This window comes from Manduca sexta, chromosome 1 (assembly GCF_014839805.1).
Source record: "Manduca sexta isolate Smith_Timp_Sample1 chromosome 1, JHU_Msex_v1.0, whole genome shotgun sequence".
In the NCBI taxonomy this organism is placed as follows: domain Eukaryota; kingdom Metazoa; phylum Arthropoda; class Insecta; order Lepidoptera; family Sphingidae; genus Manduca; species Manduca sexta.
This window is the reverse complement of record NC_051115.1, coordinates 1,609,037-1,626,724: the sequence shown is the minus strand read 5'-3', so window position 1 is coordinate 1,626,724 and position 17,688 is coordinate 1,609,037. Positions and strand designations below refer to the sequence as shown.

The window sequence follows — 17,688 nt, the reverse complement described above, 5'->3', positions numbered from 1 at the left end:
TCATCTCTCGTCAGTCGACCTTCTACTTGACCCCACTCCACTTACCATCAGGTGCAGTGAGGTTACTGCAGTGTCCTTATAAAAGAGAAAAATAAAAAAAAACTGTCTTTTTTATATTATTTATTAAAGATCATGGTGTTGTAATCAGCAATGATATATTACAAAGAAAGTTACAAATTGTATCAAAAATATAAATATTATTATAGATTTTTATATGGTGCACATAGTTCGAAAGTTGATCAGTTCACTCACAGTCGAAACAGAGTCGACACCTCGTCGAAACGGAGAATCACGCATATATTATTTTTCTTTTATCTTTTATGTCATTCGACGAAATTTAAATTCGTTTAGGGCTTTTTTATCTTTCGCCTCTGTTTCGACTGCGCTGCGACTTTACATATTATTAGGTCAAGTAACTTTAACGCTATGTTCAAGTGCTTAAGTGAATTATACAGGGTCATTGGCATTACGTTATTAAATGAAACCACACCACCTATGTTATTGTGCCAAAAAATATTAATTAATAAAGAATATTTTATAACAAAAATACCGGTTTTATTTTTATCTTTTTATAGTTTTGGTTGAAATATTGCATGTGAGTGTATTTCTGACTGAAAGTATGATGTTGCGGCGATGAATTATCTTAGAGTAGTAATGGCATTAGGGCGCGTAAACTAAAATTACTTTTTAATATTTATTTTGTTCGAAAATTACAGTGTTTTATTTTACATCTACGGTCCGAGTTATTTATTGTAGTGTTATTTTCAAGATAAGTATGTGATTTCATTTAGTAACGCAATGTCAAATGAATATATTACAATAAATCCGTATAACACATTACTAAACATGGTTATAAATATAGTATTTCAAACATTTTTCTTCAAATGCTTATCCATTTAACTATCCGCCGTTTTCAATAAACGATCCCAATCTCTTTTTCTATCCGTCGCGAAAATGGTCCAATCAGCGCAGAGATTTTTTGACATGTTTTTATTTATTTAATAATTTCATATGTTTACGCGCATGTTAGACATTGTAATAAAACTATTTTTCGGAATTTATCGAAGTTTTTGTATTATAATTTTCTCCCGACGTTTCGAAGACTGCAGCCTTCATAGTCAGGAGAAATATTACCTCTTCAACGAGAAAAATTATAGATAGAAGGGATTCTCTCTTCCGACGACAACCCAATTCACTGCCTTCTACATTGTTTTCAAATCTATTTTATTCATTACAAATTATCTTTTTGAGTTCGGTCGCCTTAGTTCTAAGGGAGCGAGCGTGTATGGCCAGAGATAGACTATTTTTTTTGTTTACAAATAATGTTCTGTGTGTTAATACTGAATATTTTGTCATGTGACGTCATGAAAAGAATGTTACACTTCTTAGACTCCTCCCCTTCTTAACTTGTGACGTAACACCTATTTAAGATTAAGACTTATGACCCCTAACCCCATGTGACATGATGGCCCACGTTGACCCTCTCAGACGTAATATATGAAAGGACCCATAATATTAACATTGTTCACTGAAACGGCAGACAATTTTAGTAGAAACAAAATGAAAAATTACATTTATCTCATGTTCGAGAATATTCTTTGCTGTAAGTCCTTCAGAAATCCTTGCCCCGGTTATGGTACGTACATCACTTTCTTCGCGTTCATGGGTAGTTCGTATGCTATCACCTTGTAGCAGTTTGGGCAGAAATGATTCCTGTTCTTCAAGCAGTCCATGTAGTATATCATCACAACGATTGGGAGCATGCTGGAATGATAAAACATCACATTTATGCCTTTTATAAGAATATATAATATCAGCCCTGTATTATATACTGTCCCACTGCTGGGCACGGGCCTCTTTTACTAAGAGGGAGTAGGCCTTAGTCCACCACGCTGGCCTAGTGCGGGTTGGTAGACTTCACACACCTTCGAAAATTTCTTATAGAGAATTTCTCAGATGCAGGTTTCCTCAAGATGTTTTTCTTCACCGTTAAAGTGAGCGATAATTCACAAAGAATACACACATCATTTTTAGAAAAGTCAGAGGTGTGTGCCCTTGGGATTTGAACCTGCGGACATTCGTCTCCGCAGTCCGTTACACACCCAACTAGGTTATCGCATGCCTTGTATATCCGAGAGGTTTTTTGCAGTCGACATTAAGGGAAAGTTGCGAATGAATGGAATCCCCTAGCGACTGCAGAGGCCCGGAGAAGAGTTAGAAGTGTATAATTTGGCGGAAGGATGGAATCCTCTTTACGATGGATAGAGATATAGGAGAAGAAATTTTCGTGAGGAACCATGAGGTATACACACTTAACTGTGTGTGAAGGGCCGCGACAAATGTGGAGACCGAGCGCACAAGAATTGCCTCGGGAATGGTTACATATTTTGCCGCCTAACGAATGAATGAATGAATGGATGAATGGATGAATGATTGAACAAAATAATGAATGAAAGAACGAATGAATGATTTTTCTTTGGCTTACATTAAAGCTATAAGTTTTAATATTTTAATAATTGTAATCGTAGTGTTAAGTCTGATGGCAAACTTAATAAATAATTAAAGGACATTGAAGCCAGTGTAACTACTGGACATATGAGACTTAACATCTCATGTCTCAGGCGAGCGCAGTTGAATACCAAACAGTACTTTGTAATTTGGTATAAGTGTTTCTACTATTTATGGGCAGTCGTATTACCATCAGGCAAACGGTATGCTCGTCTCGTCATTCAAAGCAAAAAATATGATTACTTACCAAATTAACAGACAAAATAGAGCACACAGGTGAGTGATCATTCCCACTTCTTTAACAACTAAAGTGTGGACTTGCATCCCGCAGTGGTGGCATATGAGATATTTTCGGTCCAAGTTTGGAATGCCTACGGGTGGTCCTGGAAAAAGTTAATTATGATTAAACATAAAAATAATAATAACAATTAAAAAACGCGGAATTGATAGATCAAGCACACCGCTCGCGCTGTTGCATGGAACGAGCGGGACGTGTGCGGGGCCGCGGGGTGGGGTTGGGAGTGCTTGTAACGGTCGGCTGTAGTTTGTATCAGGAAGCGACCGACATGCGGATTTTTATTAATAGAAAAGACTTATTAGTGGCGAAAGGTGAAGATTACTGAGAGGGAAACCGACATAACATATAGGTACTATTGCAGAAATGCTCTCTGCAAATCGTTCTAATGATAATGAGATTCTATAGAAATCCTACATTTGTATAGCTTAATAGTTTTTGCTCGAGGCTTAAATGTAAAAATAATAGTAGACAACAAAGTCACACTCTTAAAATAACAAAATAAGGTAAAATAAATCCCAGGTAAGTGTGCTACGTTCCGGGATCAGCCTGTGTATATCCGGTTCCAGCATAATTGTGTCGACTGAGGGGTAATCATCTCTCGTCAGTCGACATTCTATTGGACCTCACTCTTATCATCTGATGCAGAAGGGTCAATTTTTCGTGCCACTAAATTATAACTTGATACAAACCATTTGCCCAAATTAAAACGTTATGATAACATGGCTGCATTAGCTGAGATTCAATTCGAATCTCAGTTCGGACAGTGATAATGTATTTCTCTGCTCACTGTCAAGAGTTTGGAATTTATGCCCGATATGGCGATAGACTCGCCCATCACATCATGGGACAGGAAAAGTAGGTCACCGGTGGTAGGTCTCTCATATGCGAGAGTCCTCCTGGGTAGGTACCACCACAATGTCTATTTTAGCCGCCATTCAGCAATATGTAGTCACTGTTGTGTTCCGGTTTGGAGGACATTGTAGCCAGTGTAACTACTGGACATAAGACTTAACATCTCATGTCTCAGGATGGCGAGCGCAGTGTTATACCAAACAATACTTTATAATTCAAGGTGTTGGCGTTTCTTCTGTTTATGGGCGGTCCTATCGTTTACCATCAGGTGAACGGCATACTCGTCTCGTCATTCGAAGCAATAAAAAAAAACAAATAGTGCTCAGTTTGAACCCCTTCCTACCTCTTCGGGAATAAAGACGTGATATCCGCTGTTTTTTATACAAATCCAAAGAAGACATCTAGAATCTGAAAGACCATACCTGGCACAATAACCTGGGTTCGTGGCGGTTGTGGCGTAGGCTGGCCCACCACTGTTGGGGTTGGCGTGGGGTTCCGCATGTCATACTCAGTGTACGCTGGTGGTGGTTCTGGGAACCCCGATATAGGTAACGTTGGGGGCAGATTTGACTCTGGAATCGGCCTGGTGTACGAATCAGATCCTGGTGACGATATAAAGGAGATGGGGGGTGTTGCTGTTGAACCTGGGGAAGATAATTGTTATACAGATGATGGTGACGTCATTGTTATGATGTGTGCGTGGACAATTAGCGAGGGAATCAGAGAGTAATCACACCCATTTCTAGCTCATTTTAACAAATCTCTCCTAGTCGAATTTCGGCTGCTGGCCAATCTCAACGATGATCAGACGCAGGAGATATTATAGTGCACAAGTGTGTGCAATACACAAGCACTCTCTGATCTTTCTCATAGTCCGGTGAGACGACGATATGACTGGAGAGATCAGGCGCAGGACCAACGGCTTTACGTGCTTTCCGAGGCACGGAGGTATCACACCGCCAACTTCCTGACTCGAGCTGCGATTGAGTAATTTTTATGGAAAAACTCAAATATTTTTGTCTTCACACGGTATTCGAACCCAGTACCTCAACGCGGTAGAATTTCAGAATTAAGAATTTATGTTGTATTATTTTTAGTATTTTTACTTTCCATATTAAATTATTATTTTTTACACCTATATTGTTTCATCTCTGTCGCAGCCAAAAGTTGGATATGGGAAATGTCGTCGGCATTCAGTCCACCTTTATACATTTTTATATAGAAAGTGTGTAAATAACTTACTGGTAGTAGTTCTCTTACATGTGAGAGTCCGCCTGGGTAGATACCACCGCAATGTCTATTTCTGTCAAGCAGTGTGTAGTCACTGTTGTCTTCAGGTTTGAAGGACATTGTAGTCAGTGTAACTACTGGATATAATGAGACTTATCATGTCTCAGGATGGCGAGCGCAATGGAATACCAAACAATACTTTGTAATTCAAGGTGTTGGTGTTTCTACTGTTTATGGATCGTATCGCTTATCATCAGGCGAACGGCAAGCTCGTCTTGTCATTCAAAGCAATAAAAACCTATCTGTTACCTACCAGAGGCACTGGACCCAGGCAGCTCCAGGACCCTAGGCCTCTGCGGCCGCGGCGGTGGGACCCTCACTGGAGTGTCGGCAATCTCCACGTCTGACTCCGAGTTCAAGGAGTTATTAGACCTCACTGTGTTCGCTCTTGCAATGTCTATCCTTTTATTCTCAAAAGGGTCGAAGAAGATTGTTTCCTGGAAATAAATATTGATCTATGTGAGCGGAACGGAGTCAGTCTTTTGTATATCCAGTGTTATTGTCGATTGAGGGTAATGGGAAAGGTGGGTTTACCGCCTGGCACAACAAAGTGACCTCACTGCATCTGATGGTAAGTGGAGTGGGCTCCAATAGAATGTCGACTGACACGATGATTACTCCTCGACTGTCGGAACAATAGTTTCCTAGGTTTGATTTAGTTTATTTTATGTGTAACCGAAAATAATACGAAAAAGAAATTCTTCTGTGGAATCAGCAACAAAATTGGTTGGAAAAGCAGTTATTCATATTTGAAATATTGTGAGTAAACGTGATGGGGCTATCGCGCTGTCCTTTTCTCACTCACGCAGCGTTATGGCCGGGGGCAATTGGTGACGTCACATTTTACTATTACTGTAATTTGACAGCTTCCCTTTCCACCAATAATCAAAGGTTTATTTATTGCGTGAAATTCTTTTTCCGATAGATTTATGATGAAGTACTATTTTAAATATGAATTTAAAAATTTCGTTAATTAACCTACTCTCCCCCCCCCCCCTCCTTATGTTATTTCGTGATTTTATTTCCGATCCCTTCCGCTCCTTCGAGCCTCACGTGATTAATGGACGTCCCCATAATACAGAGATATTACATACCTGTACATATTGAGGTTCAGTCGTTTCCCTTTGCAAGACTTCACTTCTTTCGTCCACCATGAGGTCTATATACACCACTGGATTCGCGCTAGGATCCGGTTTGCACGGCAGCTGTGGTCTAGAGGAGCTGGCTGAGGGTTCTTCACGCTGGACAGGAATGATTTAGTGAGATATGTCTACTGCGCAATCTAATATATAAAATTCTCGCGTCACAACGTCTACAAACTCCATCGAAACGACTTGACCGATTATTATGATTTTTTTGTGTATCGTTAGGTCTGAGAATCGGGCGTAAACTATATTTTAAACTCGTAACTTATAAGGCTATGCGAACAAGGCGTGGTGGACCAAGGCCTAATCCCTCTCAGTAGTAGAGGAGGCTCTAGCAGCAGTGGCACAGTATAATATTATTTTTTATTAGAACTTGCTTTTGCTCGCGCTTCGCCCGCGTGAAGGAGTTTTTGGGATAAAAGTCCCGCTACATATTTTCCAGGGTCTGAAACTATCTCCGTACCAAATTTCATAAAAATCCGTTCAGTAGATTTGGAGAAAATCGATAACATACATAGACAGAAAAAAAGGACTTTGTTTTATAATGTGTATCTATATATATATAAATGAATCCCTATTTACCTTGGTCACGCCATCACGCGTGAACGGCTAGACCGATTTCACAATTCTTTTTTGTTGTGTTTGTTATTGTCAGAAGGTTCTTGTTGCGTAGCCGAACGGAGAGACAAGTGAAACGATTGCTTGCTAATGACAAACTGTTTAATGCATGACAGTAGGAGCGGGGCGCAGCCACATAACTACAATACGTAGGTACATACACCACATTCCCTCCCCAACAGTTCCCGAAACTTCAATTTACTATATTAACTACAATATAATATTACTATCTAATACCCCTAGAAAAATCTCTTATAATCTATTGTCGGAATATTCCGCAAGAGCCTAGACGTATGTCTTGAGGACGTTAAAGGTTCTTCTGGAACGGTAGGATCCTCTGACGGCGAATTACTATTGTTGTCGTAGTTGGTCTGACTGGTTGCCTCGGTAGTCGAGGCGGCCTCGTCGAGGCCAGGCTCTGGACTCGATGTTTCTTGTGTTTCTGGTCGAGGGCTGCCACTCGTCTCCCCCTCCGCCTCAACTCGTTGGCTGCTTCCGTCCTCCACGTCGTTCCCGTCTTGTAAGTCAACGTACTCAGGTTTGGAAATGCGATCACACATTTCAATACCATATCTATATAGTACTAATTGATTTTTGTGTTTCTTTATATGTGCGAGTGACAAATTGTCTTTCACTAGGTACATAACTTTACCTAAGCGTTTTAAAACTGTACCATTACGCCAACAAAATGTATTCATGTTTTTAATTTTTTATACAATATTTGATCCCCACTAACGAAAGTTTGATTATTTTTCCCGCCATAATTTCTACTCTGTAAACACTGTTTAGATTTCACATTATGAGTAAGCGATGTGGAAGCCGGCGACGCTGTTTTTATAGGGTTAATCAAATCTAAATGTGATCGGAGGTTTTTTCCAAAAACAAGTTGAGACGGTGAAACCCCGGTAACCGAATGTATTGAATTCCGGTAGTCAAAAAGATATTTTAGTAACATACGTTTGCCATCCCTGCTGCTGTTTGTACTTAAAAGACTACATTTAATACCTTTTTTGACAATTTTCACGTAGCTTTCGGCTTGACCGTTGCTAGCGGGATGATATGCTGGTGACGTTATGTGTGAAATTCCATTGGATAAACAAAACTTTTGAAATTCTTGTGACACGAAAACCAGCCCATTATCACTGACTATTGTATGTGGCACACCAAAACGCGACATAAAGTCGTATATTTTGTCGAGTACGGAATATGAAGTAGTCGTGTTACCCATATCGTAAACTTCCACCCACTTAGAGTATGCATCAACAATGACTAGATAGTTGCGATTGTTTATAGGGCCCAGTAAATCTATATGAACACGATAAAAGGGTTGGGGAGGGAAAGGCCAGGGGGCCAAAGGGGCGCGGGGTGGCGTCGGACGCAATTGAGTGCATATACTACATGCGCCAATCATTTTTTCTATTTCACTATCTATCCCGGGAAACCAAAAACGCGACCGGGCCTCCGCTTTAGTTTTTACAATCCCTAAGTGTGACTTATGGAGCTCCGGTAAGATTTTGTGACGAAGCCTCTCCGGAATTACTATTTTATGCCCACGCATCACACAGCCATTTTCACAGGAAAGCTGCGTTCGGCACATGTGATAAGGTTTAATTTGCAAGCTACCTACTTTTTTTGGCCAGCCCTTTGAAATATATTTAATAACTTTATTCAAAACCATATCTTTCTTGGTTTCGTCCCGTAGAACTTCTATAGTAATCAGTGAGGTTCCGTCGATTACGAAATTAACATATGACGCGCGATCTTCGATATCGGCACCATGTATTCTTTCCTCCCTATGCACGGAGGTCGCCTGAGATAGTGTACCAGTGACAGGCAAGTAAGCACGAGACAAAAAATCAGCACAGTTGTTTCCGCTACGTATATATTCAATTGTATAGTTATATGCGCTAAGGAACATTGCGTACCTTTGTAGACGGTTCGCTGATATCTCTGGTATACCCCGATATGGCCCGAATATAACAATAAGCGGTTTATGATCCGTTCTTAAAACAAATGGGCGGGATCTGCCATATAAATACTGGTGAAATCGTCTCACCCCGAAGATAATTGCTGTGGCTTCTTTTGAATTTGCGAATATCGTTTCTCGGCCGCGTTTAATGTCCGAGAAGCGAACGAAATAGGCCGTTCTGTACCATCCTCGCATTTTTGCGACAAGATTGCACCTAACCCATACGGGGATGCATCGACCGTCAAAATAATTTGCGCGTCAGGATCGTAATGAGCCAGTACTTGATCCGACGCCAGTATGGATTTTATCCTGCAAAAAGCATCATTATGTAATTTATGCCAAGACCATTTGGTTCCTTTTTTCAGCAGGTCATATAAGGGACTAAGTATACTTGAAGCGCTGGGAACAAAGTTTCGGTAATAGTTAACAAGCCCTAAAAATGATTGCAACTTATGTATATCGCTTGGCGCCGGGGCATCTAATATCGCTTTAACTTTATCGCCGGATTTCTTCAGACCATGTCTATCTATCACATACCCTAGATAACTGATTTCATTTTGAAAGAAAACACATTTTTCTTTCTGTAACACCAGACCCGCATTTTGCAGTCTTTGTAGAACTATTTGCAGTCTTTTAAATGCAATTCAGTACTATCGGCTGTTACTAAAATGTCGTCAAGCAAACATAACACTCCGTCCAACCCGGATAAAATCGTATCCATCGCCTTTTGAAAGATAGCAGGCGCGCTCGCTAAACCAAATACCATGCGCGTGTACTTAAACAATCCGCGGTGGGTATTAATACAGGTCAAACGTTGCGACTCCTCGTCTAGCACAAATTGATTGTAGGCCATAGAAAGATCTAATTTTGAAAATTGTAAGCCTCCGTGCAATTTAGAAAACAACTCATGGATGGTTGGCAGCGGGTATTGTTCTACAATTAAATGCTTGTTTATAGAACATGAATAATCTACACACAGCCTAATCGTACCATTCCGCTTCAACACAGGGACTATGGGTGATGCATACTCTGCGTGGTCTGTAGGCTTTAAGATTCCTAAGCCGACTAACCTATCAATTTCTATGTCTATTTTATCCCGCAGCGCAAATGCGATGGGACGGGCTTTAAAGAAAACCGGTTTGGCGTTATCTTTTAATTGTAATTTCACTTGGTATTTATTAAATTTCCCTAGCTTGTCTGAAAATAATTGAGGGAATTGGGTTTGGAGTTCGTTGACTACTGTAATGGAAGTGTTAAGGAAATTACACGGTAACAACTGCAACTTAAATAATGATAAAAAGTCCCTGCCTAATAACGGTGGCCCGCCGTCGCGGACAACATACACTTCGAGTTTATGAGTTTCCCGCAAGTACGTTAATGGTAACTGAATGACCCCAATAGATTTCATTTGGTTACCTGTGTAAGATAGAAGTTGTTTATCGGATTTCGAAACTTTAAAATTACTAAAATATCTTTTATAAGTGTTTTCATTAATGACGGTTACCGCGGATCCGCTATCAATTTCAAATTGAATACCTATATTGCCTACAAACACGCATACCGTCATGGGCTCGCCGCGCAATGTCCGAATATTATAACACTTACCATCGTCGCCTGCATCCACATCAACTACCCCATGTGATTCACATTTTTGCACATTTTACGTAAATGCCCTTTTTTGTTGCACTTATTGCATTTAAATTTAGCAAAACGACACTGAGCACTTTTGTGATTTGTACGACCACACACTGCACAATTTTCCGTGATGGAACCGCTACAATCTTCGCGATTACGACCTTGCGTAATCTTGAACAGCTGATCGACTTGCTGACCGGTAGTCGCCGAGGCGGTCGCGCCGGCCCGAGCGCACCGAACACTGTCTGCAATTTCCACTGCTTTCGCCAGGGTTAACGACTCCGTTGACTGAGCGAACAGCTTATCCCTCTCGGGACCTATTAGCAACCCAATGACGAAACGATCTCGTAACGCCTCTTCTATGTTACTGAATCCACAGTCCGCCGATAGTCCCCGAAGCCTTGCCGCCCATTGCTGGTGACTTTCACCTGGTTGCTGGGTCGCTGTATGGAATTTATGCCGCTCACCAAACCCATTTCGTTTAGGCGTGAAATGGGCATCTAAGAGTGATATGATGTCTTCATAGGGCAATTCCTGCAATTCTTTAGGCAAGGCGAGATCCGCAGCGAGCTTGTAGGTCCCGTCCGTGAGTGTTGTCAGTAGCACTGCACGCCTCTTCGTCCCTGTAGGGTCCGATATATCCGTAATATTGTTCGCTATGAACCATTGTATGATTCGGTTTTTACACGGCTTCCAATCTTGAATACAATGGTCGAAATTAGGCAAAATTCCGCAAAAGGTCATTTTACTATTTTTTTTTTTATTATGTGGGTACTCGTCGCCAATGTTGCGTAGCCGAACGGAGAGACAAGTGAAACGATTGCTTGCTAATGACAAACTGTTTAATGCATGACAGTAGGAGCGGGGCGCAGCCACATAACTACAATACGTAGGTACATACACCACAGTTCTTATGAAAGAAAAAAATCATAAAATTGTGGGGAAAATTAGAAGAAAACTTAACGACAATATTAATTATACATAAGTGTCAGTGGTTTGCAATAACTGTCAGCGATCGACAAAATGCGCGCGTGCGTACATGGTTAAGACAGGACAACGTCTGTCGAGTCAGCTTGTAGATTTATAGTTCTGTAGGGTTGTTGCCACTGTTTATGGGCGATATCGTTCCATCAGTCGTACCACCGTCATGCTTTAACTCACCTCAACCCGGACCGGTTCCTGCCTCTCCTCTCTATGTTCTGAGACACCACTCCCGTCCTCCTCTGGAAGATCTATATACACCACTGGGTTCTCGTCGGGCTCGGGCTTTTGCGGCAGCGTTACCGTTGTACTAGAAGGCGTTTCTTCCCTCCTCTGAAAAGAGGAAGCGTATGCGTAAACAAATTTGTCATAGCACACAGATTTTTTTTACTGCACCATGATAAAGGTAATGCCGTTCAAATTATTTCTATACGTGTTTAGCGGCGTAAAGGTTGACGCCACTGTAAAGGAACAGATGGATACGTTCCTCTATGGAAGGGGAAGATACTCAGTCAGGCAAATGTTTGTGACCGGCCGCGGTCCTCCGGCGGTTCCTATTCGGAGGTGGTATATATACTGCGTTGCGCAAATTCTGCTATCGCAAGCCAGTATCGTCTATCGCCATCTAGCGTGATTGCTGTATGATATCACTATAGTGTCAATGCATCGATCATCTCGCAGTTCCGACGATGTTGACGAGATGGCGGTGTATGCACTGATTGTACCGCCACATTTGCAGGGCAAAGTGACCCCATTGTATAATGGCAAGAGAATGTCGACTGACGAGAGATGATTACCCCTCAGTCGACACAATTATGCCTGTTGGAACCTGATATACATAGGCTGATCCCGGAACGCGACACTTACGCGGGTCACTATGGCGACTGTAGTGAGGTCTCGGAGTCGATCGCCGGGTCGGGCAGTGATATTGAGTTTGCTTCTTAGTATCAGATAGGGCGATAGGCTCGCCCCCTATCACATCATGGGACGGAATATGTAAGTTGCACCTCTTACATAAAAGGCGTAAGTGGGTGTTGTAATCAAGTGCAATCATTGCTAGCAATAATTTCTTACATTTATTGCTTCGTCGAGCTATACATACCTCCACTGGCGGGGCAGTTGCGACTTGCTCTGGCACATAGACTGCATCAGGCCTGCCAAGGTCACCACTCTGTGGCCTCCTGGGCAAGTTGGCCCAGCGTGAGGTCTGCCCTGGATTTGAAGTGGGCGCGTCAGTGAAATGAGGGTTGACGTACGGGTACCCCTGGTACCGACTCCAACTTGACGAGGCTTGCATTGCTGGAAGCAAGAAGAGATATTGGTTTTAGTTATTTGATTTGTTACCCCTGGTACCAACATCGGACACAAACCCCAATTGTTTTTTATTCGTACTCAGCAGTGACCAAACTGCGCCGGATAAGTGATGATTGTCAGTCGATACAATTATGCCGGTTGGAACGGGATACACAGGCTGATCCCGGAACGCGACACACGTGGGCCACTATGGCGGGTTTTAACACCTTGTGTATGGTAGTCGCTATCCGGGCGAATATAAAATGCCTAGTCATTTTGATATAGCGTTACTAAATGAAACCACATACTTATTTACTTTGAAGTAAACTTAACAATAAGTTACTTGAGCCGTATATGTAAAACAAAAAAGTTTAAGTTTCGAATAAAATATTTATTTATTTATTTATTTATAAGGCATATCAACAATATAAACACTTACATTGAAATTGACAATAATTATACCCTTATTAGCTAGCATTTATATTTCTAACAGACATGCACAACGTTCATATGAGTCCAATTCACTTAAGATATCAAAATTACTAATGACTAAGTTAATTAAGAATAAAATACGAGAAACAATCTGTAGTACAAAATTAAAATGTTAAAATATAACAATATAAATAAAAAGTAATTTTAATTTTACACGCCCTAATGCTACTACTACTACTCTAAGAGAATTCGCAGCAACATCGCACTTTCAGTCAGAAATAAACTTACGCACACCATATTCGCATTAAACTACAAAATGATAATAAAAATTAAAAAACTAAAATCAGGATTTTTGGTGAAAATATTCGTTATTAATGGATGATTTTTGGCACAATGTCAGCTAAGGTGAAGACGAGTATGTGGTTTCATTTAGTAACGCAAGCTCAAAATGACCCTGTATATCACCAGTTATTATTTACCTTAATTTTAATTTTCAACCTCCTCTACGCCACATGTAAGAATTATAAAATAAACTAAACATTTGTTTATTTACTTTACCAATACATTATATCCACAAGATAAGACGACCGTAACAGATAAGAAACATTTCTGAGTGGTCACCTATCAGTCATAATTGCGACTAGCTATTTTCAATAATAATAATATCAGCCCTGTATTATATACTCTCCCACTGCACGGGCCTCCTTCACTACTGAGAGATTAGGCCTTAGTCCACCACGCTGTAGTGCGGGCAGACTTCACACACCCTCAAAATTCCTATAGAGAACTTATTAGGTATGATCACTTATTATATACTTGTCCCACTGCACGGGCCTCCTCTACTACTGAGAGGGATTAGATCATAGTCCACCACGCTGCAGAGTGGGCAGAATTCACACACTCTCAAAATTTCTATATAGCCCTATGGTGTGCAGGTTTCCTCACGATGTTTTCCTTCACCGTTAAACTGAACAATAATTGAAAATACATTTCGAAAAGTCAGAAGTGTTTGGGTTTTGAACCTGTGGAAATTCTCTTGGCAGACCATCGCATTCCCAACTACGCTATCATGTATTTGTCGTTGTCTGTCGTATTTTGTTGTTGTATATTAGACATAACTTGCTGTGCCACAACATGAATAATGATTCTGGTAGATCATATGTGAGAGTCCGCCTGGGTAGGTACCACCGCAATGTCTATTTCTGTCAAGCAGCAGTGTGTAGTCACTGTTGTGTTCCGATTTGAAGGAAATTGTAGTCAGTGTAACTACTGGACATAAAGACTTAACATCTCATGTCTCAGGCGAGCGCAGTGGAATACCAAACAATTGTAATTCAAGGTGTTGATGTTTCTACTGTTTATGGATCGTATCGCTTACCATCAGGCTAACGGCAAGCTCGTCTCGTCATTCAGTGCAATAAAAAAAAATGTATACGTAATTTAAAGTATTTCGATAAGTAAAAATTCCTTGATAATAATAGTAAATTCGCTTAAGTATGTTGTTAAAGTACATATTTACATTTTTCAGAATTATTTTTTCCTTTACATGTTTCTTTATTTATGTAAAATCTAATTCTCATTAGAAAGACTTGCAGAACGTATTTATGTGTATTAATACATATATATCGGGTTCGCTCACAGAAAATTACATCCTTCGCTACTGACGTAATTTTATTTAGACGTAATTAAAACTATTGAAGCGGCGATAGCCTAGTTGGTTGTGGAACGGACTGCCGAGACGAATGTCCGCAGGTTCAAATCCCAAGGGCACACACCTCTGATTTTTCTAATAAATTATGTGTGTATTCTTTGTGAATTATAGCTTGCTTTAACGGTGAAAGAAAACATCGTGAGGAAACCTGGCATACCTGAGAAGTTCTCTATAGGAATTTCGAGGGTGTGTGAAGTCTACCAATCCGCACTAGGCCAGCGTGGTGGACTAAGGCCTAATCCCTCTCAGTAGTAGAGGAGGCCCGTGCTCAGCAGTGAGCAAGTATATAATACAGGGCTGATATTATTATTATTATATTATAATTAAAACTATTTCGAATATTAATGCTGGTATATCCATTATAAAAAATAAAAACTACACAAAACATTTAATCGAAGACGAAATGTTAATTGTTTGCGTTTAGTCCACCACGCTGGCCTAGTGCGAGTTGGTAGACTATACATACGTTCAAATATAAATATTACATTATCTACGAAAGCCTAATTAGGAATGGAGTGCGAAAACAAAGATTTAAAGGATAAACAAGTCACTCGAAGTTACGTGTGTATCTGTTAGTTAATGATTTCATGGTTACTGGTAGTATGTCTCTCACCCCGCCCTGTGGAATGGGGGCGTTTGGAGAATTCCACCTCGGTATCCCCTGCCTGTCGTAAGAGGCGACTAATAGGGGCTACGAAGGGGGTCGTCGACGGGCAGCAGGCGGGGGGGGGGTCTGTCCGCCCTAGTGTGTTTTTGTGCATTTTTGCACATCTTTCGGTTGACCCCCGGGATGGACGGCAGTATGCTGTTGGCCTCACACTGCCGTAGACGCCGAGGGCGTCCTTCGGTGCGCGGGGGCTTCTGAGCCCCCCCCCCCCCCCCATAGGAGACGGGCCGCAAGGCGGCACCGCGCAGGGGCGGCTGCGGTCGCAGACTAGACACTTCAACGTCAGAGGAAGCCCGCAGCCGTCCCTAATGCGCCGAAGAGGGCCACCGCGGAGTTTTAGCTGGTAGGCCGTGCATAGGTTAAGTTGTATATAGGGTTAGGGACTCGGCCCGGCGGTCGCGCGAAGGTCACCATCAAATCCGGGCGGCTCAACGCCGGGCCGTAAGGCACGGTTACCCCAGCATAACCGCTCAGTCGCCCCCCACGAAGGCTGGGCGGTAGTAATAAGGCACTTTCTGCGCGAAAACAAAAAAAAAAAAGAGTATGTCTCTCATATCTGAGAGTCCGTCTGGGTTAACCACCGCAATGTCTATTTCTATCAAGCAGTGTGTAGTCACTGTTGTGTTTCAAGTTGAAGGACATTGTAGCCAGTGTAATTACTGAACATAAGACGTCTCAGGATGGCGAGCGCAGTGGAATACCAAACAATTGTAATTCATGGTGTTGGTGTTTCTACTGTTTACGGGTATCGCTTACCATTAGGCGAACGGCAAGCTCGTCTCGTCATTCAAAGCAATAAAAAAAACAGCAAACGAAAACATCGTAAGAATCTATAATAGATTATGTGAAGTATGTCAACCCGCACTACATTTTATAATATTGACGTACTAAATTACATTTAAATTTTCCATCACTTTGAGAATAACACCACAATTCCACACAATTTAGAAAATGTGAAGTCAAATTCAAATTCAAAGTTTATTGAATTCCACAATCATTTTATACATAAGATGTTACATTTCAATACACGTGTCATAATCGTGGACCCTGTCGGGCACGGAAAAGCTTCAAGAGAGAGAGAAACTATACAATTAACTTCTTATAATAGGTATTTGTTACATGCATGTACATATTATATTTAATTTTATTTAAACAACTACTAGACTTTTTTATTGGTTACTAGCGACCCGCCCCGGCTTCGCACGGGTGCAATGCTGATACTAAATACACTACAGAAAAACTGTGAACGTTGTATATAAAAACATAGCGACCCGCTCTGGCTTCGCACGGGTATAACATAACAAACTAAAAGTATTTCTCCACTATTTAACATATAAAACTTTCTCTTGAATCACTCTATCTATTAAAAAAAAACCGCATCAAAATCTGTTGCGTAGTTTTAAAGATTTAAGCATGCAAAGGGACATAGGGACAGAGAAAGCGACTTTATTTTATACTATGTAGTGATGTAAATTTTAGTGTTTTAATATGTGTGTGTGTGTGTGCCTGTCTGTAGCCAAACCCTTAACAATTTCGGGACAAATTATAAATACCTGATCTACAAAATCCTTGGCAATAAACACATTTCACATATTACGTCAACACTCAGAAATACGATACTGAATGTCTAGCAGAGTACGCGATAGTTAATCAGATAAGATATACCTATCATTTGGAAATGATAATGAACCTTTATTACAGTTCCACATTATTTTCTTTGTTATTGTTTAACGTCTGTTCACACTCCGATAAATATTAGCGCTGACAGAGGCGTGAAATCCAGGGAGTATAGATACAATCTTTCCTCACAATGATCTATTTATTTATATATACATATTTATACACTAGCTTCCGCCCGCAGCTTCGCCCGCGTGCATTTCGGACTTCAAAAATGGAGCCGGTCACGAACGTTCGAGAATGTTCGTTTTACGAAGCTACTCGCTAGGTGATTCGCTAGCCTCTAGGTGCCAAGTAAGCCGCCTGCCTGTGCGTTCGCGACCTTATATATATATACAAAAATAATCCTTATAGCATGATTCAGTATTCACGCATGATGGCTTATTATTAGCGTATTTCATGTATAACTTTGGTGTTTCTATACCGATTTCTATGATTCTTTTTTATGGAATATTTAATAATGTTAACTTTTTTAATTAGGGATGACTGAGAGTGTTATAAACGTAAGAGTAGACAAATATAATGAGAAAGCTTCGAACTGCTAAGCTATCGGGAGTTACACGTGTTATTGTGAGTCAACCATAAAAGATAGACATGTGCTGTCGTGGGATA

The 17,688-nt window shown here is 40.8% G+C and overlaps 2 protein-coding genes across 3 annotated transcripts in view; one reads left to right on the top strand and one right to left on the bottom strand.

Annotated features, from left to right (window-relative positions):
* The window catches only part of LOC115454104 (leishmanolysin-like peptidase), a 103,499-nt gene that overhangs the window by 60,079 nt on the left and 25,732 nt on the right, over positions 1-17,688 (top strand). The window lies entirely within an intron of this gene.
* Positions 106-17,082, bottom strand: LOC115454352 (cyclin-K). The gene is made up of 8 exons (XM_037436337.1): positions 16,953-17,082; positions 12,399-12,595; positions 11,477-11,629; positions 6,043-6,189; positions 5,202-5,385; positions 4,081-4,302; positions 2,756-2,891; positions 106-1,764 (listed from the first exon to the last, which is right to left on the bottom strand). Exons 2-8 carry the CDS (start codon positions 12,591-12,593, stop codon positions 1,632-1,634), a joined length of 1,170 nt encoding a protein of 389 aa, XP_037292234.1. The 5' UTR covers positions 12,594-12,595; positions 16,953-17,082; the 3' UTR covers positions 106-1,631.

Excerpts from the sequence above, each read along its gene's own strand:
- LOC115454352 (XM_037436337.1), bottom strand. The coding sequence starts at position 12,593 with ATGCAAGCCTCGTCAAGTTGGAGTCGGTACCAGGGGTACCCGTACGTC. Across the intron at positions 4,303-5,201 it reads GCCTGGGTCCAGTGCCTCTG|GTTCAACAGCAACACCCCCC; the intron begins GTAGGTAACAGA and ends TATCTTCCCCAG. Across the intron at positions 2,892-4,080 it reads AACCCAGGTTATTGTGCCAG|GACCACCCGTAGGCATTCCA; the intron begins GTATGGTCTTTC and ends AACTTTTTCCAG.